This window comes from Dermacentor andersoni, chromosome 3, assembly GCF_023375885.2.
Source record: "Dermacentor andersoni chromosome 3, qqDerAnde1_hic_scaffold, whole genome shotgun sequence".
Lineage (NCBI taxonomy): Eukaryota > Metazoa > Arthropoda > Arachnida > Ixodida > Ixodidae > Dermacentor > Dermacentor andersoni.
The window spans coordinates 196,713,316-196,734,658 of record NC_092816.1 but is presented as its reverse complement, the minus strand read 5'-3'; the positions used below and the strand labels follow the sequence as shown (position 1 = coordinate 196,734,658).

The following is a 21,343-nucleotide window of genomic DNA, read 5'->3' as shown; positions in this document are numbered from 1 at the left end:
GCTACAGGCCACAATTCGACTGGAAAATCAGCATTTGTGTGGCGAGGGCAGCAAAACAGTGCGACCGCTGGATGACAGGAGTGCGCTCCGTCCACATTAGGTAATATAGACAGCCATAACTACTTTCACTACTTTTAAAATTGAATATTCTTCTGTAAACAAGCTATACAAGAAGTGCAAGGAAAAGCAGCACGACAGGGAAACGGAAGATTTTACCCTTACGCCATTGGTGGGGTTATATTCGTAAGTGGTGCGTGCGCCTTTTCTACTCTGCCTTGAAGGCGTCATTTTCTTTATCTTCATACAGTGCAATATTCAGATAACTAAATTTGTATCTTGTTAAGCATTTTGAAGATAAGAAACTTGGAGGACGCTTAAGCTTCGCCTTCAAGAGTTGAACGCGATAGCGTTATCGCACCCTGTTCGCATCGCCCACTCATTCGTTCGGCATGCTCTTGAGTCACACAAAGACGAAACGTGCGCCTGGGCAAGCGGAACGAACCAAAGAACTCGGTGTCTCGGATAGGGAAACGATCTACGTGAGTCAAACGTCGGGATCGGCACGGACAGCCGGGCCGCGACGCGCCATGAAGGCGGACGCGATCGTGGGGCTGACGCCTCAATGGGATCCTCCTCTATCTCGCTTGGGAGCAACACGCCGACTGACGCACGCTGGAACTTGGAAGGGGAAAGAGCGAGAAAACTGATTAAACTCAAGGATATTGCGGCATCCTCGCACCGGTCCCCACACGGTCCCAATGCGCTCAAACGAGACGAAGGGGAGAAGCGGGCGAGTGGCGCGCCACCTGTCGGGGCAGCAGCGTGTCCATTGCGACGAGGGGGTCTTCTGTGTTTGCCGCAAGATAAACAGTCGTGGAACAAAGAATGTTTCTGGAGCCAATGTTTCGACAAGGGGAGTTGTCCTCTTCTTTGTTAAAACTTAGAGTTGCCAGCTGTTCAAGTTTGTGGAACAGGCCGCTCGAGCTACATGCCTGGTTTACAGCTGTAGAGCACTTAGTCTCCGTCTCCCAGTAAAACGTTATGTTTAGTACTACAATTTGGCAAAATTGCACAGATATATCTCTGGCCTATAAAAACTGAAATGGAAATTTGCCATCATATAAAAATATGCATTTTACCAGCTGTCTTTAAATTTTTTGATGACTAGCACAATGTGTTAATGCTGCATCGTCATGCGGTGATCAAGTCGATCATCACTCATAACAAGTATTTGTAGCGCTCAGATGTCTCAAAACAGCTGACTGAGTTTAATGACCAAGCTTACTTAGTAGCACGGCTTGTCTTCATTGTTCTCTCATGAGTGGTACGACACCTATAAGAGTGCATTGACCAGATTATTTTCACTGTTATCTAATAAAAATTGATATGAATATTGGATCACCAATACACAACATACAATGACATTTTTTTTTGTCCGTACAGGCATCTAATCGATGAAATACAAGGGTATGCCCCAATAGTTCAGTCCATCATAAATGCGGTAGTTTATGGTTCTGAGCAAAACAAGACGTATGAAGAGTTGGCCTCGTTTGTGGACACCTTCGGCGCGAGGTTCACTGGGAGCGACACGCTTGAGAAAAGCATAGACTACATGGTAAAATTGCTGAAAAGTCGGAATCTTGACAAAGTGTACACGGAGCCAGTGGAAGTACCACGCTGGATTCGAGGAACTGAAAAGGCCTGGATGACGGCGCCTCGACGAAAGAGACTCGCCATTTTGGGCCTAGGGTTCAGTGGAAAGACAGCCTGCAGGGGTCTGACTGCAGAAGTCCTGGTCGTCGATTCATTCGAAGAGTTGCACGAGAATCGCGATAAGGTAAGGAGGACGAGTCCTGACTTATTGTTTTCGGTGAGGTCATAGTCCTCACATACTTACCTTTTTCTACTTTCTAAGACTACTCTTTGAAGCGTAGAAAAAAAATTCACATATGTATACCAATTTGACAACCAACGCATCAAAGGCAGTGAAGCTGTATAAGCGAGTTCTTGCGCCTGTCGGAAGTACTAAGCGGTCTGTTTCCTTCTCCACGGCCTCGCTTGACGCCGCAGCGCTTGGTGATACATTCTCGCGCGGTCACGGCTGAAAGTTTTTTATGACGGCTACCACGGAGTCTGCGTTGCAACACGACGGCAATGGCTTTCACCGCCGCAGCTGCACAAACTTCTAGCTGGGCTTCAACGTGGAGCCTTCATAACAAACAAAAATCACGAATTATACTAAAGATAAATAAACAAATAGAATCGCGTGTAGGGGTTGTTGTCTATTCTAGCGAAGATATGTGCGCAGTAACCGTTTTTAAAGCATTGATCGTCACGTTTCGAAGCGAATTCTGGGCTCCGGCGCACGTTCGGTTGCGTTCGCATGTGATGTCGACCACCTCGTCGCCCACAGGTCTTCACCGCCGCATGAAGACCGAGACGGTCGCGGGACCCTCCCAAGAGCTTCGCCGTACAATTGCTGTTTCGGTTACACCAGCGCATACCTTATATTTCGTTTAGTTCGCGAAGATGCAAATTTTTTAAACGCCTCTGGTTCACTTCACTCATGCTAATGCACTCAAGCTAAGCACTAATGCAGCATCACTAATGAGTTTTTGAATTACTCAGTTTAAGGCATATGGGAAAATATGGCAATGAATCCGAGCAGCAATGACTGTGCAGCAGAAATATGTTGGGTGGTAGCACATTATTGTTAGCCCTTTACGAATACTGCGAAATATTTGTTGACGTTGCACGCAATATATTGCAGAAGCGCTAGATGGAGGGTTCTGAGAAGCACCAACCCAGATAGGCCAACGTATTTTCTAGCTGAGCAGGCATTCCTTTATGACTTCACAGAGTCATTTTTGCAAACGTTGCGTTTATCGTAAAACAAAAATTGGAAGTATAATTAGTAAGTTTTTACTAATAAACCGGAGCACTATAGTCGATTTGTCGTGCAAGTATTGTCCGCAAAATGAAGTAGTGCACCTGAACAGGGAAAATTGTGCTTTACGCTCAAGCAAATTTCAGTATACCGCTTCCTTCTAAAAAACGAAACCAAAGAAACAGACGGCCATATAGTCATTGGAGTCTTTGCTTGCCGTATACGAATAATATAACCACATTAGTGAGCCTCGAGTAACGAGAGTGAGTCGCATGTAGCCCCGCGACGTAATGCGAAACCTTGTATTTTAGGCTTTAGGACAGCATAGCTTCTCTTAGGATACAATGCGGCTTTGAGAAAGACATGGAAAGAAAGATCAATGCTCGGCTTCAAACCTACGTTGGTCTTTTTCTGCACCTGTGGGGCCGTATGAATGGATCGAAAATGGTGAAAGATCCCTTCTCCGCCCACCATCTATGCTGGCTTCTAGTTTTGTTCAGTTAAAATTCGGCATCGCAAGCCCTTCGTACAAATTTTCAGCCATTCGAGCGTTAGTGTTGCAAGAAATCTTACAGAAGCATCCGCTTGTATGTTGCGGGCGAGTAATAGCGTTGGTTTTTAATAAACATCAGTGAATACATCATTATATTTATAATATAGCCTATTGTTTATGCTGTGAAAGTGCAGGAATAAAAGTAATGCATTGAAGGCAATGTTAGTGTCCCTCTTTAAAACCACTGTTACGCTTTACGTCAGCAATAAATTTTACGACTTCTTTTTGCAAGCCGGCAAACCACGCTTGTTGCGTCATTTATTTGCTGTTTATTGCCGTCAGTCAGTAACAATGTTTTAGCCTTTGGAGCATGCTCCTTTTGTCTATTCATATTTTCTCGTCCCATATCCTTCAAATAAAACTGCATAAGACCAAAATTTGCTTCTAGCTATTACCCAAACTTACAACTAAATTGAAGTGTCGGAACATAATTTGCGAATACCAACTACGCTTGTGATCATCTGGCAGTATCTGTAATATGCACATACTAAGTTCAACAACAAAGTGCAATAGCTAGGGCAGCTATGTTTGAGTGTGTGTATTGAACTACGATGCTTGTATTGGGGAATGAATTTGCGCAGCACTTCTCCAAACTTTCATGACGCAAGAGGAAGGAAACAAAAATACCAAACAAAAATTTTGCCGAGGTACTACTACACTGTCCAGCCATCATGTCTGAATTAAAATGAATATTCGCCTGCACCAACAGACCAAAATCTTACCTGTCCAAGTCATTGTTGTTCTGCGGTCTCATGGCTCAGTTCGTAAAAATATATCGCACAGAAATAATATTTTATTAGGCATTTTAAAACATATATTTACGAGTAAAAGGTGCAAGAAATCGGAGTGAGAATTAGCAGATTCGTTATTATGAATTCAATTTATTATTTTACTGACATCTGTTGGGAGTAGCTAAATTACCAACGAATTGCAATCATTTATGTATTGTGTTCGTGTAGAGTATCCATTTTGAATGCTCAGTAGCATGCCTGGTAGAAATCAATGGAAATTATTCCTGACACAGCTATCACTCGATTTTTCCCTAACTAACATGAACTCTACACCTATCTTAAAGTTTGACGCCCATGCAGGCTAGATTGTAGGCTGGCCTGTTTTTAAAAACTACCTTTCCGAAATGTTCCCAAATAAACTAAAGTACTAGTTATTGAAATAAAAGCATGCTGCACAGGATTGAGAATACGCCCGCGCATGCATTGTTACCGTTAGCGGAATACCGAAAAACTGGACAGATAGCCGACGGTAGTACTGGTCGCTACATGTTGTGACTATGTTTAACAACAAGACACTAGAAATTATTTTATGTCAGATGAGTTTCTTCATTGAAAGACAAGGAAAGTGCCAGAGTGCGTCAGATACTGATGCTGCGGATGCTACAATAATGACTGGTGATTTTACTTGTTAAGACAACAGCTATGCGCGCTCGAGTTGAAAGAAGGCGTGAACAGCACTCCTTTATGTATATAACAGCTCTGACATTCTGTATGTGTTGTCGTACAAGGAGCAGCTAAAATTCCTTTTATTTTGCCTGTGAGAATGAGCTATGATAACGTAACATTGTTGTCAGATTACCACTAAAAACAAAAGCTACAATATAAATTTTCGTATGCCACAAATGGGCGACTTTACAAGCATGATTCAGGAGAACCCCTTCACTGAAGCGTGATAAAAAAGAGCAATATTTGCTGTAATATAATTACGCAGAAAAATATTGTCGTGGTACAACGCGGACATAAGACAGGGAGACTTTCAAGAACAACAAGACAACCTGTTCAAAAACAAACGGAACCGTGGCACGTCTTCTTCGTCCTCTCTCAATCTCAGCCACCCACTAGATGAGTCCATTATTGCCCCCATCGTCGTTGTCTTCTAAGTAGAATACACGCGTCATTTGTCCCTCCCAAAAAGAGCATCGCCACGATGCTAAACCAGAAATGTCACTCGCGAAAGTAAGTGTCTCTCGCATAGTTATTCGCTCACATACGGCTTCATGCAGACAACGTTCAGGACTATGCGTGCGGCGCCGTGTACAACCGGGGGTATTAGGGACGCCCTCGTACGTGACATCACTGAGTTGGCGCAATACTCGATATGGTCCGAAGTATCGTCTTAACAGCTTCTCGGAGAGGCCTCGTTTGCGTATGGGTGTCGAAACCAACACTCTGTCGCCGACGTCATAGATGACCATTCGACGGTAAAGATTATAGCGCCCTACGTCGTAGTCTTGCTGCTGGCAGACCCGCAAGCGTGCGAGCTGCCGAGCCTCTCCTGCGCGTTGCGTAAACACATCGGCGTCCGTATTAGTGTCGTCAAAGTCGTGTGGAAGCATTGCATCCAACATCGTTCGTACATCCTGTCCGTGAACAAGGGTGAACGGAGTCATGCCAGTTGTCTCTTGTTTCACCGTGTTATATGCAAAGGTGATATAAGGTAGGATGTCGTCCCAATTTTTCTGTTCAACATCCAAGTACATGAAGAGCACGTCTTCAATTGTTTTGTTTAGGCGTTCTGGTAATCAGTTGGTTTGTGGACGGTAGGCGGTTGATTTCCAATGAGACGTTCCGCTTAGCAGCAAGACGTGATCTAAAAGTGCAGCCGTGAATTAGGTTCCTCGGCCTGTTATTACGACGGTTGAAGCGCCGTGTCGCAACACAACATGCTCAATGAAAAAGTGTGCCACATCGGCTGCTTTACTACTCTGGATTGCCTTTGTTTCAGCGTAACGTGTGAGATAGTTGGTTGCGACGATAACAAAGCGATTCCCTGCAATAGAAGTAGGAAGTGGGCCCAATATATCCATTCCGATTTGGTCGAATGGTCTTCGAGGAACCTGGACGGGTTGTAGGAGGCCGGCTGGTTTCGACGGAGGCGACTTGCGCCTCTGGCAGTCGAGGCAAGTGCGAACGTGATGTGTCATGATGTTTCACGGTGGTGGTAAGTCTCGGCCAGTAGTACCTCTGCTGCACTCTGGCAAGCGTTCTCGTGTAGCCTAAGTGACTAGAAGTCACCTCGTTGTGACAGGCTTCAAGTACGTTTGTGCAGTACGTTTGTGCTCACAATTTCTTCGGTGTTTATCGGCTTCACAGCGTACTGATGCAGGAGTGTTGGGGGCTTTTTATTGTCTTGCGGCGGGCCTGCAACCTTACCCCCAGAGGTCGCCGCCTTCAGTTTTCCCGCCGTGGGCTGGGCGACCTTCGTCCTCGGAGGTCACCAAAAGTACGTCCAGTAGGTGAAGCCATCTCACGTGGAGGGGTTGGAGAACGCGACTGACGGCCGAAATCGGACCTATCGTTGGGCACGGATTCGTCATTCGGGTGCGCTATTGGAGGTTCCCGAAAAGTGGCGTCGTCGCGGCGTAGCATGGAATCGTCATTTGCACGTCGACCATAGGACCGCGGACGATGAGGTCAAAATGACGTGTCGCGATGCAAGCAATTACGCGAAATATAGCCGGTGCCTCCGCAGTGAAAACAAAGTGGTCGCCTATCAACGGTGCGCCATACGTCGGTTCTCCGAAATTGCGGCCGTCCCGTAGCGTCGTTTTGTGGTGTTGACCAAGGGGCGGCGAACGACGGCTGCTGGTGTGACTGCAGCGGCGTAACGGGTGCGCGCCTCGAAGCCTCCTCTTGCGGCGGCGACGAAGGAGCGGCTGTTGGAGACTGGTGGTACGGCGGTGTGGTTGTGACGGGTGGTGCACATCGGACAGCGGCGGCGTAAATCATGGGACGCTGCTGATCTTGAAAATCGGCTGCCGGGAACGCCTGCCTGATTTCGTCGCGCACCACTTCGGCGATTGATGCTAGAGGTCTATCCAACGTCGGTGTCAGAATCTTTTGCACTTCCTCTCTGACAAGCTCTCTGATCAATCCACGCAAAGAATTCTGATACTCGGCAGTCCCTGCGGCGGCATTGATTGCATTGCTGGTGGAAAGTCGATCGTACTGCCTGCACCATTGATGAAGAGCCCGCTCAATAGCCGTAGCCTCTCTGATAAAATCAGCGACGGTAACTGGTGGATTCCGCACAAGCCCCACGAACAACTGCTCTTTTGCACCTCGCATGAAGTTGTGCAACTTCCTATCTTCGGTCATGTTCGGGTCTGCTCTACGAAAGAGGCGGGCCCTGTCCTCAGCGAACATTGTGACCGACTCATTAGGTTGTTGCACCCGTACCTCCATCATCTGCTGGGCGCGGTCGCGTCGGTCGGCACTTGCAAAAGTATCCGTGATTTTCTGCCGAAAGTCATTCCATGTCGTAAGGCTAGCTTCGCGGTTGTCGTACCAAGTACGGCCCCTGTCGTCAACGGCGAAATAGACGTGGGAAAGCGTTTGCTGCTCGGTCCACTGGTTAATCTGTGCGACGCGTTCATACTCGTCAAGCCAGTCTTCCATGTCTTCGAAGACTGCACCGCGATAGCGATCGGGAACCAGTGGATGCAGAACGGTTATTGCGCTGGGAAACCTGCTGGTTTGGGGTGCTTGCGGTGGGTTGGGTTCGGCTATTGCGAGATGTGTGCAGCTGCCGGAGAGAAGGTGGCTGAAGAGGGGAAAACTCATGGGCAAGGATTAGCAGTCGGCGACTAAAGCGATGCACGGCTGTCTTAACTGGTGACAATGCCTCCGGGCTAGATGAACGACTCCCAGAAGGACTCCGGAGCATCAGGCGAACTCAGTACCCCGCCCCTCAACCAGTGTCGCGGTACAACGCGGACAGAAGACAGGGAGACGTTTAAGAACAACAGGACAACCTGTTCAAAAACAAACGGAACCGAGTCACGTCTTCTTCGTCCTCACCCAATCTTAGCCACGCACTAGACGAGTCTGTTATTGCCCCCATCATCGTTGTCTTCTAAGTAGAATACACGCATCAATATGGACACACATATTTCTTTTTTCTATTCCAGATTTGCGACATCCTCACCATGAGTTCTGTGGACAGAATGAACGTTTGAGCTTGGTGCTGTCGAGTGTAGCTGCGTAGCAGTTGCTTAATTTCGAACCTCCCTCTTTAGATCTTTATGTTGACCGGTACATGTCAAGCGCATGAATTTGTCTTGGGCTATTAAACGCAGCTGCTTTTGATCTTATAGGCGCGGGGAAGGATCGTGGTCTTCAACCAGAAGTTCGACACCTACATGGGGTCGTTAATGTACAGAACGAGAGGCCCTGCTTTGGCGGCGAAGGTCGGCGCTGTGGCAGCCCTGGTGCGCTCCCTGACTCCATTGTCGATAGCGTCACCTCACACCGGGTCCACAACCTTCTTGCCGAATGAAACCAGCATACCCGCCGCGTCTGTCGCCGTTGAAGACGCTGAGTTGCTAAAGCGGCTGCAAAATAGAGGTAATTGTCGCATCTTTTGTTTGTGAGTTATTGCAGTCTGACTTGAAGCATATTTTGATTCATTTACAAAAGTAAATTAGGCACGGAGATCAAGACTAAAGGTATTATTCACATCTGATTCGTGCGCGCCCTGCCAAAATGATAAAAATGAAGTGAACTTAAGCAATTTACTTGTAAGCACATATCCGTTACAATAGTACTGTGGGCACGTGATATGGTCAGGCGATTCGAAAGCGGTACTGGAAGCGGTGTCTGCCGGTGCTTCTTGTACCGCCGCTCATCCCTGGGGATAGCAATTTCATTAATTGTGGTCTGCAATCAAGGCAAGAGCCTTAGGGACGCTTGGGAACTGTGTTTGCTCCCAGCACTATGCAGGGCCGCAACAAGCGCCGGCAACCACGGGGTCCGAGTATCGTGTTTCGATCACTGCGTATGGTAAAGGAACAAATAGATTTAACGCAAGGAATAGTAATGTATGGAAAACAGTATGACATGCGCAAAGAATAGTATCGCCAGCACCGACGAGAACCCCCCCCCCCCCCCCCCCCCCATGTTGTGTACATATGCTTCGATATGCTAGAATGCGTTTTTTTTATATTACGTCTTTTTTTCTAACCCGTTGGTGAAGGATATCAGACTTATGCGAAACACACAGTACAGGTTTGCATGCCATACTTCTCCCTCAAACCTGAGTACAATCTAGCGGTAAATCCAAGGTGCAGCACTCGATACCTCGATACCTGCATTAAAAAGCATATACACATCTATGCTGCAGGAAATCAGTGCGACTCTCAGCTGGAAGTGCACAAGCTCCGGCGAAGCCACAGTTTATATAAATTTACCCGAGTGGGCAACTCCTGCTGTGATTGCGGTATTTTACGGGGTACAGGAATTCAGTGTGAGTGTCATGATTAAATATTTCACACTCAGTGAGCAGCGCTTCAGAAACACAAGCCCGTTTTTCAACGTGTAATAAAAGGAAATGCAGCCACCAATGTAAGTTTCTTTGCAACACTGCCTCATGCCATTTCATATTGTATGAAGCTGGTGTTGTTAAGGAGCCATCATTGTAAACAAATTATAAAGTCCGCGCAGTGAATGCTTGGACAACGAAATAGTCTGTAATGAAGCATACTCCTTGTTTTCGCGTTGGGCCAACTTTCTTTAGTGTGGATTGGGGGCATCATTACAGGGGTAACTGCAGCAACAAATTCGTCTGTGAATGCAATGAACAAAATTAAGCGTGTCGGACCGTTTATTTTTCGCTTTACAACGAACGCACATATCGTTGCTGACACTACCCTTTGCAGCCCCTACTGACTACATTGGGTGAGCATGGGGTGCATATATTTGCACAAGAACAAGACCGTGCAGGAGTGTGCCGAATCCATATTATCAAGAGGTCAGTGGGCCGCCGTAGGAATGTCGAAGGAAGCGGCACTATAGAGTGGCCTGCCAGCAAAATTAGAACGAAAAAAAAAACTCTACGCAGATGGATTTTCGTATTGTTTTTCCGCAAAATATACACATCGATCTGTCAAATGTGGAACTGCAGAAACGACGTAAGCTTGCTAGCGCGCTTGCCGGCACATTGCTGCACGACTTCACCCTGCAGTCACCAAGACTGTGTTATGTTTGTGTGCATGCGCAGAGAGGCGACACAAATGCATCCGTTGCATGCATGTATTATATATATATATATATATATATATATATATATATATATATATATACACTGGGTTACGAGTGTGGATAAATTATGTGGTTGAGTTGCCGTTCTTCTCGAATATGCTACCACACGCAACAAAACCTCTGTGCTAGAGCATGTAAATTTTTCTCTCTTGCCTCCAAATTTCACCAGGCCGTTGTAGCCATAATAAAAAGAAATGATAGGTTTTGGCAAAGCACAATACAGCAGATGACATCCACAGCGAATTGTTCTAAACATCGATCACATGGCTCATCTGCCAACTAAAATAAACATTTGAAAGAAGCCGTTGAAATGATTACAAGTGCTCTGCGGAGCGTGCCGCCAGAGGTAGGGCGTAAATGAAGACGAAAGGCTGTATTTTCTACGAAACGCGACATCGCTAGCGATGCATTTGATGATAGCAATAATGACGACTAGTGTTTCCACACCTGCTGCATAGATCGAGGGATCGCTTAACTATCACGTCGCTTGTTGCCACGCAATAACAGCTGCAGAACGCGCGGAGGTTTATTCGCGACAGCGTCGAGGCTGTCGAGGACGGGAAGGAGGCAAAGGCCGACAAAGCAGCAGTAGGTGATGAGCCTGCGCTTGAACGACAGAGTTTGATGAAAAGGAGGAAATAGCGGCATTGTACGCTCTCGAGCTCCCCCTCCCGTCGCTGCCTAATTTTCCAGCGGAGTGTGGCGTGCACCTCTGATTCCGTAATGTTTGCAGCAGGGACACATTCCGTCGCACAAGTTTGCAGAAAGAATAAAAAGCCGACTTCGTACACTAAGCACCACTTGTGTCATAATAAATACAGAAAGGTTTTCTTTTGCTGAGCGTGTTATCAGCCTCATATATTGCGAGCGGTACAGTGTGGAAATTTTACAATAAGGTCACCTGTGTAGCGAAGAATTTTTAGGTCCCGAGCGCTTCGTTGTAAATACATTCTGCCTACAGAAAACGTAACCTCAAATACGGTGTCTAACAGTTTGCACACTTCGCAAACGAGCGTAGAGCGCTGAGTCTAGAAAGAATCTGTTTTTATTTTATGCATCAGCAACTCTCACTTTTTATTTTGCTATATCGCAGGCCTTACAGTCTCAGTCAAGTTGGTCATGCGCAACAAGAATCTCTCTTCCGTAATCTCTCGAAACACTGTAGCTGATATTCGTGGAACAGAGAAACCTGGAGAGGTAGGTTCTTCTGCTTTCTTGTCTTGAATATTTCTGTGAAGTTCTCAAGTTGTAATACAAAATTGTTCAGAACTGATGAATGGGTATTGTAGACAGTAGTTTTGTTCGCAAAATCTCATTTGCAAGAAAGAAGACGCATCATTCCCGCTGCGGTATTCTTATGTCTTGTCAAAACTCTACCTCACTCTTATGTCGAGCAAAATGTTTGTTTCGACTAAGCGAACACTTCGATTTGTATGCCTGTCTATGCGAAAATGGCAGTTTACAGTTCGAAGGCTAGGTGCTAAGACTTGTAGAAAGCCCACTAAACGTACTGGCTGATGCTTCTTGGGCACTTTATGGATGGTAGTTTAGATTATAAGAAAATTGTCCTGGTAGTTAAAAAGCGAGAAGTAACGTCATAGTGGAGTGTAAGTTAACCACAAAGGCCTCCACCACCACCACGACTATGTTAGAAAACAGACGCAGACTGCGGGCTAAAGCATCAGAGCTGCGTCTATACCATATGATATGCGGCCTCAATTCTCTCTGCATGTAGGTTTTTTTATAATAATAACAGAAGACGCTGAGTGCATAAGTTAACGGAACATCCTCTTAACTGATAATTCCAGGGCGCAACAGAAACCAGCCATTACACAATATTTTTACGTATCGACAACGACAAAGTACGTTGCCTAGCGCAGAATATTCGATAGCAATGGAGTTAACTTTCACAGCATGTACGAGTATAACTGTCGAAGCCACTTCAGTTTTTACGCAGAATCCCGTGATGTTCGCATTGCACGTCCACGTGCATGCTCAACCTATGTTCTCTGTTTACCAGACAATAATGGTTGTGATCGGGATGACCGCACACCGTTCACCTGCAGTGAGAAAATCCGTCTAGAACGACGGTTCAACGGAAAGCGAATATTAAACCACGCCTCGCACAAAATTGCGAATTGGGAGAATGCTCACTGAAGCAAAGCCTATGCTATTTCGTGATCTCAATTGAACAGAGCGGCACTCAAAGGTTCCAAGAGATCACGACGGCTAGCAGCCCGACACAACATACAAAGCGGGAATAAAACTATATATAATTAGAGTGGGGTACCGTACGACTACATTGCGTAAAGAACTTCCAAATGCCTAACAAAACAGGACAACAATAACTTAAAGTACTCACTAATTGAAGCACCCCGTGGATGTTGAGTAGCGAGCAAAACAATGACATTGTGAAAAAATAGGGCCTGGATAGACACTAGAATTTGCAAATACGCCGTCATATTTTGTTGCTAGTAAAGCTGTTGCATTTGTGTCATTCTGACTGTACAAAGTATCACTCGATGGCATCTATCATGATACCTTATTCTGGTGGATTTCAGAGGATGTCAAAGAAATAAAAACGGGTAACTGTAGTACCTATTGAAAAAAATGAAAGCAAAAGTATCGAGGATGCTTAACGTTAACATTTAAGAGTGGAACGCGACAGATTGCAAGGATTCCTGCCTGTCTGCCACGCTTTGCGTCAACGGTAGATTTCTTGCGGATTCGCGGAGGCGAGTGCGATGGTGCTGTTTGCACCGCTCGGAAAAGGGGTTTGTGTTAGCGTTTCCGCGCAAGAGAATAAACTTTTGTCTGGTATATTCCAATTAAACACCGACGCTATCATGTTTGTTGGTTGTGTTTAGGTCGTACTTTGTCATTGTTCTGGCGGTTTTTTACTTCGACGAATCACTTGACTAACGCCTCTGCGCCACGCGGAGGGTTGTGGTTTGGGATAATATTTCGCCGAGCAATATCTGACAACAGCATCGGATTTTTCCCCACGTGGGGCCCTTAACGCTTTCGCGTTAAAAGTGATGTATTGCTATATTAAAGATAGCGAATTTCGTGTTGAAGCTACGAATAGTTACACTTATGCCTCTAGGAAGCGATGGGCTGTACAAATGCTTTATGAAATTATTATTTCATACTACTGACAATATGTCTTTGTCTCTGCCTATGTGGAAACAAAAAGTGTCCTGTGGGCATGCCGGGATATGGTTCGTGTTGGCGCGAAAATATGAACGCTCTTCTTTTACTAATGATTCAGCATAATCGCATAAGTATGCTTAGAGGGCTCATTATTCACTTTACAGAAAGTGAGTTAGTGTAAGAACCTATAAACGTAATCCGTTTTAAAGACCCAAAATGTACTGAAATTCGCGGCTGTCTTTTCGCCTTATTTCCGTTCTCGAGAAAACAATATTAGAATCGAGATTCTCAGCGAGAAATGGAAGATTCCTTTCGTAAAACTTTTGCGACTGGTTGTTTTAGAGCAGCAAGTGACACGACTGGGCACGAAGCCTTGTCTCAGTATATACCAAGTCTCCAATGTGCTACAAGAGAACAAGCATACTACTTGTATTTAAGATTCAAGTGTGATGTTCAAGCATTTTACTGAAGGCATTGCAAGGCCAACGGAAAACAATAGCAAGATTTTCTTAATTTCCATGACGACGTTATTCTACCCTTCACGTGAACTACTTGCGCTAGCTTCCTTGAAGACGGGTAGTCGACTCGACGTCATTTCTGTGTATTCACTGTGCTTTAAGCGCGAAGCCACAATTCTCCAACTATACAACGGCGTAAGAGTGCGTATTAGGAAGACTTTGCCTCCATTTTTTACTAGCCAAAGAAGGTGCACATAGGCAATCACAAAAATACATATTATTCTACGTACCTTACACTATGTTTCGAAAGTCTCTGCACCCGTTAATACATTTATCCCACCGCATCACTAAATTCCAGATACCCCGCCGGTATAATTCGTCCGGCTGACTGTAGAACCACCATCAGACTGCCGTCTTGACTTCGTCGTTGCACCTGAATCGCTGTCATGCCGGGAATTTCCGTGGACCGAAAACGTGCAGATCGCTAGGGGCGAGATCCGGACTGTAGGGTGGGTGATCCAGACTCTCACAGTGAAATGACCGGGGCTTGTCGGCAGTTGTAATTGCCACATGTGGCCTCGCATTGTCGTGGAGGGTAACCGCGTTGTCCACATCGAGAATACCTTTTCTTCTGATGGCAGCCAGTAGACGATGTGACAGCGTAGAACAATAACTCATGCTTGCACCCTGTGGCATGAAATCCCACAGGAGCGGTTATCGGCGATCACAGAAGACCATTAACATCACTTTCCCAAGAGATTGCTCTGAATGGATTTTCTTTTTGTGGAAGGCGAACTCAGATGCTTCCGCACCATGCTCTGCTGCATCGATTCCAGCGTGAAATGCAGTTTTCGCGTTTTATCGCCAGTAACAATGCGGTCCAGGAAGCTTCCACCCTCCTCGGCGTACCGTTGCAGACGATTCAGTGAAGCAATCATTCGCTTGCCTTTCTTCATGTCATCCAGCTGCTTAGGCATGCATCGAAATGAAACTTTCCGGTACCCTAAGGACCTGCGAAGAATGTTGTAAACAGTCCCATAGAAAATGCCAAGGTCCCGGGAATCATCGTTGAGGAGCACACGCCGATCGGCTTTCACCATTGCATCCACGGGGGAAATGTATCGTCAGTCAGCGACACACGCGGCTTCCCCGAGCGCTCATTGTCATGCAAGTCTTTGCGACATTTTGCCAAGTCACAACACCACCACCTCGCACGTGTCAAAGCAAGGCACCTTGCCCCCTGCGTGGGCTTCATTTCTCTGTGGATTTCTGTGGCCGTTCGTCCCTTGCTCCATAGAATACGAATCACACGCCATTGCTCGCACGTCGTGGACGTGTGAAGCACAACCGACATCTTCAAGAACTGAGAGCAGCGCCGCGCTGTGGAGCTATCGGCAGATAAGGCCTAGCTGGTCCAAGGAAGGCCCACGGCCGGGAATGGATACCTTGACTTCGAATTTACATCCCGAATTCGGCTAAAAAAAGAATAGGGGCGAAGACATTCTGATTCGTCCTGGTGCAGTGATTTTACCTACTCGTGCAATGTTTAGTTTTAAAGCAAGCATCGAAAGCAAAGTGCAATGGTGAACGGCACTAAAAGTTCTGGTCTGTCTACACATATATATATATATATATATATATATATATATATATATATATATATATATATATATATATATATATATATATATATATATGGTTACGTAACTGAATGACGAAATTGGCGTTTTACTGGACAAACCTATGCCCCAGGGGTAAATCTTCGCATGGGTGTCGTTCGCTCATTTAATGCAGATGCTCTTTAGAGCAGGCGGGTGATATTTCAGCGAAATGGCGGCGTACACGATTGTGTACGTTGTCATGGCAACACAAACACCACACTAGTGGCGCCTCCTCAGCCAAGTGATCTTTGTTTTTGTCTTTTGTTTTTATTATGCCGACCCTCCCCGCTCCGACGCGCCCCGTGCACCATTTACATTTACTTCTTTTTTTGCCAGCCCGCGGCACCTGTTTTTTTGTTTATCACACGCGCGCGCTAGGCCGCGCATTGACATTGTTTGCGAACTGGCGCGTCAGGCGCCGTCGGCTCTTCATTTGTTCGCACGTACCCAGTCTCGTCCACGCTTCGATTACGCCAGCATGTGCTAGAACATAATAAATTCTACTTCCAACACCACAGCTCATTGGCCTCATTTTATTGGCTTCGTTTGCGAAAACAAAGATTTTCTTATAACGTGGTATCATACAGGCTAAAAAAATGAACAAATGTGAAAAATGCATGACATGTACATTTATTTAAACTATTAAACACAAAAGTTCAAAGACTAAGAAGTAAAAAAAAAAGTAGAGCAGAAGAAAGCGCGAAGGCCATTTCATGCACACGCATATGAATATGGCTATGGCAGACATAACGCCACGCAAAATAAATAAAACAGAATAATAAGCAAACGTTGCTTTATTGACAGCCATACCAAAAAAAACAGGAAATTTATTACTTTTATACCTGCACAAAAGTATATGAAATGCGTGACATGTGCATTACTACTGAACAAAATCAGAAAGCAGACAACGGGAGAACAATGTTAACATTGTACTAAAAACGAAAGTACATATTATTACATTATTCTGCACTTGGCCGCAACTCGAGTAATGGCGGCAAGGCGGAGCAGAAGGTAGTCAGGTTTTGCAGCAGTACATATAAAAACATTTGCAAAAGTGCCTATTCCACAATAAAAGGCCTGGTGAAATAGGCCAACAACACGACCTTTCTTTGATTACTAATGCGATGCTTAGCAGTAAAATTAGGTAACCTAAGACACTTAGGCATACCTTGTATACTGGACACTTTTTTTGTAATAAACACGAAGTTGAAGAATCTGCATATAGGACACTTGCAGTGCTCATGCTTTCCAGAAAAAAAAAAAGCCTATCATGTCTACACATGAAGGTCGTTCGCGCGGTTTTTCCATCGGAAATAGCTGAGACAATTCATTAACACAAACAGTAATTTTTCAACTTTTAGTACGTTTGTAGAACGGTGACACACAGTAAAAGCACTGAGGGCGGAATGGAAAGCTGGATGAGTTACTGAAGTTGCAGAATGAGTCTTGGCAAAGAAAAACACAGGTCACATACCAAGTGGCAATGAGGAGGAACTGTAGATGAGGAACAATGAGGAGGAAAATCGTTCATCTATTTGTCAGCTTTGTCTACTGGTAAGATCAAAGTGTAGCACGATCAAGGCGCAACGACGTCCGGAGACTCATGGAACACACATGTGCATACGGTCGTGTTCTTGTATATGCGCCTCTTTATGTCTTTGGGTCTGAGCGCTCACCTGTTGTCTTTAGGCACCCGGAACAACCTTTCAGGGCTTGTTTTTGAGGTATTCGTGCACCATTGCACGATGCACGAGCCACGTAAGTCGTGAAATGACTGAATCACCGAGGAGCACAAAACACAGCTTTTGAGGGCCAAGAAACTGACGAAACTGCCCACGCTGGTGGATGCACGCAACGCACGCTTCCCGATAACAGCGAATACCGAAACATGGAACTTCACGCAGCGGGTTAAGCTGGCGCCGGGCCGGCGGAGACGGTTGTGCCGGCATGGTGGGGGGTGGTGGTGTTTTAAGGCCCATTCACAATCGCGAGTATCTGAGGTGGTGCGCAAGCTCCGGTCGCAAATGGTCGCATTGGTCGAAAAGCGACGGTCGAAGGCCAGTCGCACCCTCATCGATTTTCCAGCTTTGCGACTGCGATTTGCAAACCGCTGAATCAATCAGCGATGCCCTGGAAGTAGCACGCGATACTTTGTCCATCTGGTTGTCATTGCCGGTGGTAAACATGAAACGACGTCATTCACAAGAGTTCTCGTTTGGAACGAGAAGGCGACCACACAGGTTGCTGAGGTTGCCCTTGCAATTGTGAACGTCGCTGTTGTCGAGCCTCTGCCTGGTCGCCGGCGAATGACGGTCGTACGACCTCTGCGGCTCGCAACTGTGAATTCCCTCTTGCGACTCGGAAGTGTGAATGCGAGTGAATGCAAGTGTGAATGCGCCCTAGGTCTCACTATTGCGAGTCGCAGAGGTCGTGCGGCCATCAGTCACACGCGCACACGTGACAGGTGACCTTGAACACTCTCCTATGAAAGGAAGTGACGATTCTATGCCTCTATAACTTACAAGCTTGCAATTTCACGCGCACTGTTACGCACTTGTGTATACTTAACACACTTCGAATTTTTCTTTAGGTACCTCCAATGTGGGTGAAGTCCGCCAATATTGCCATTAAAGTGTGCCAATGATAGTGGGATCGAAAGAATCGCGTCCAGTACAGCAACAAAATACTCTAATCGTTAGTCTACGATTGCGCTGATGCATCTCTCATGCCAAAGGCCCTCTTAGAGAAATGTTGCGCGTGCGTCACATGATAGTTTCTCTCGTTCTTCCCTGTGTATGACTGCGCTGCCTTCGAGATCAGCTCTTGCGTTTAGGGCAGATAATGATACCTCCAATGCGGATGAAGCCCGACTCTAATGCTATCTCTATGAAAGGAGCAGTAAGACGTTCATCTTACTTCAGCCGGCCCATTAGCTGGTCTCTGGGATTGTACTGGGTACAGCGCAAGCACCACATTCACAGTGCAAGGCAAACTGTTCTGTTCGCCTTGTGGTATAAGTGAATGTGGTACGTCTGGCGACGCCACAATGCCTTGACAGTAACTGCCACGGCAAATTGAAAGTTCACATGGGTCTACGGATAACGTAGACCCGGTTTATAGCTGTTAAATAGTTCGTGCAGTCACATGTGCATTCACAGGCGCCATTACGACTGATACAGTCGTCAGAAGGCATCTAAAGGACTTCGACATCATGTTCATGAACGAAGCTGTGAAACTGCTTTGAAACTTTTTATTGGTTTTGATGCAGCGATATAGGCCGGCTTCTGGCACTGCGAAGACAGGTGCTTCATAGAGGCCGGCGTCCAGGAGGGGGCAACGCGATGCCTGCTTTTGACCTCTTGCAAGGTGGCAGTACCGCGCAATGTTTTGATACAGTTTTTATTTAGTACCTTCATTACGCTCAGATACTGTAACCGTGAAATAGTATTTCTACAATTATTTTAAACATATTTCGAGCATTGTAATGTTAAGGGTTCAGACAAGATCCATAACGTCATTAATGTCAATGAATTTATTTCACTGTGGTAGTAGATATGTACTACAAGAGTATATACTTCATCCGAAAAAGTCACTGCAAAAATAATATTTTTTTGTGGCTAGCGACTGTCGTTTTCTAATGCTTGACTGAGCATCTGAGCTTGTGATAACGTTGGCCCTTAAATGCAGGTTGTTATTGTCAGTGGACACTTGGACTCGTGGGACGTCGGCCAGGGTGCTATGGACGACGGTGGAGGCGCATTCATATCTTGGCGAGCTCTGGATGTCCTGCATCAGCTTGGACTACGATCACGACGCACTATTCGCGCTGTGCTGTGGACTGCAGAGGAGATAGGCGTTTTAGGTGCCAAGGAATATTACAGGGTGCATGGGGACGAAAAGGTTGAACGCATAAACATCGCAATGGAGTCTGACACGGGTACATTCAAACCAACGGGTCTCGGGTTTAGAGGACACAGCGATCGGGCAAGATGTATGATTGCAGAAGTGCTTCGGCTATTTAGCAATATCAACGCTACGTCGCTGATGATAAGGGCAGCGGCACCTGACCTTGTTTTCTGGATCAAGGCGGGCGTACCTGTGGCTTCATTATCCACAGAGAATGCCCAATACCTTTACTTTCACCACACGGAGGGTGACACTATGACCGTCGAAAACCCGAAGAATCTCGACCTGTGCACAGCGCTGTGGGCAGGTGTCGCATATGTCCTGGCTGACCTGAGCGAAGATCTGCCTAGAAAATAAAATAACAATTTTTTTAGTTCTCTCCCGGATATACCATCTACTACTTTATCCATAAAGTGGTACTTCAGCAGCCGCATCGCTTTCATGGTAATAACCGTAAGAACCGTAATAACGTAAGAAGCGATCAACAAGAAATACACACTTTAATCAACCAGTCCCTTTCTGCTCCATCACGTCACTGTCATGGTGCCTGTTTCCGTCAGAATAGAAGGCCTTCTGGCCGGCTTCATAGCATATAAGAACAGGCTACTGACACGAAATAGGCAGCATAGTCTTTTTTTAGTTCACAGTGTGCCGTCGGGGCTGGGTTTAAAAAAAAAAAAACATCGGCAGAACCCAACTCACGATCAGTGTAGACGGTGACGCGCAGGGTTCTATCGATAAAACGTTTTTCCACCATAAAAAATTCACCGATGATTACAATATTTCTTAATGCGAAATTTCAGCGTAGCTGCTCTGTACGTGTTTTCATGGGCGATATATTCGCTGGCGCGGACAGTCTGTATCGTGCAGCCCGCTACCAATGGAGTGAAGTTTGATGCAACTGCCTCGCAAATGTGGAGATCACGAGAGACAGTGCTTGGGTGACGCGTGGGCGCGATTCACAGCAGCCGCCGCACGCTACTCTAGCGCCATCTCGTATCTATAGCCGCCACGTTAAACTTTTCTTATCATGCTTTCGCCATACACTCCTCCTCTCCTTTGCGCCTCATGGTTCCGCTGCACCCTCCTCCTCCGCCTTCCTCCTCGCGTCTTTCATCTTTCGCTGTGCTCGTTGGATCGGTTACGCCGATTGCGGAGCTCGCCGCAGAAACGGGCGCCTAAGAGCTGCGCTATAAAGCGCCGTATGTATGAGGCGTGCACAGCAGCGGGACTGTCGGGCTTCCCTACGAACGCTTTGCACCATCAAGCGGGGCCGCCGCGAGTCTCCACGTGGTTTCCGAAATGCATGGTGCGTCAATGCATGCCTTGAGAAACGCATCATGCGGCAGCTGGGCTCGTTTCTCGCCCTGTTTCTGAACACGTTGCGTCATATAGTGGCACTGAGAAACAGTACGCGCGTGACCAAAAATAAGCGTTAGTCGATTAGCAAGCTTAACAGCTGCCGATGTAAGAAAACTCTACGACACGGAGGGAGGAAGCAGTCCTAGAGGCATAATTAAGTAGGCAGGCGCCGCTCCAGCTGTTGCTCGCAAGCGATGAAACGTCTTGTTCAAGTTGATTGGCCAGAAGTCACAATTGATAGCTGAGGATGGTACGTGCATACATCTTAGTGGTGCGCTCTGATTCTTCATCTCAAGCAGCTTTAACCAGTTTTA

General features: G+C 46.2%; 1 protein-coding gene across 3 annotated transcripts in view; it reads left to right on the top strand.

Annotated features, from left to right (window-relative positions):
* LOC126524077 (carboxypeptidase Q-like) overlaps positions 1 to 21,343 on the top strand; it is a 121,953-nt gene that overhangs the window by 48,157 nt on the left and 52,453 nt on the right. For 2 of the 3 annotated variants that reach the window (XM_055067283.2, XM_055067282.2), the window contains exons 4-7: positions 1,444 to 1,837; positions 8,548 to 8,797; positions 11,583 to 11,686; positions 19,449 to 20,044. In XM_055067283.2, the coding sequence (XP_054923258.2) occupies positions 1,444 to 1,837; positions 8,548 to 8,797; positions 11,583 to 11,686; positions 19,449 to 20,024 (1,324 nt within the window). In that variant the 3' untranslated portion in view covers positions 20,025 to 20,044. Of the gene's footprint in view, positions 1 to 1,443; positions 1,838 to 8,547; positions 8,798 to 11,582; positions 11,687 to 19,448; positions 20,045 to 21,343 lie in introns of those variants that run through there. The other variant, XM_072287372.1, reaches the window with a different exon arrangement.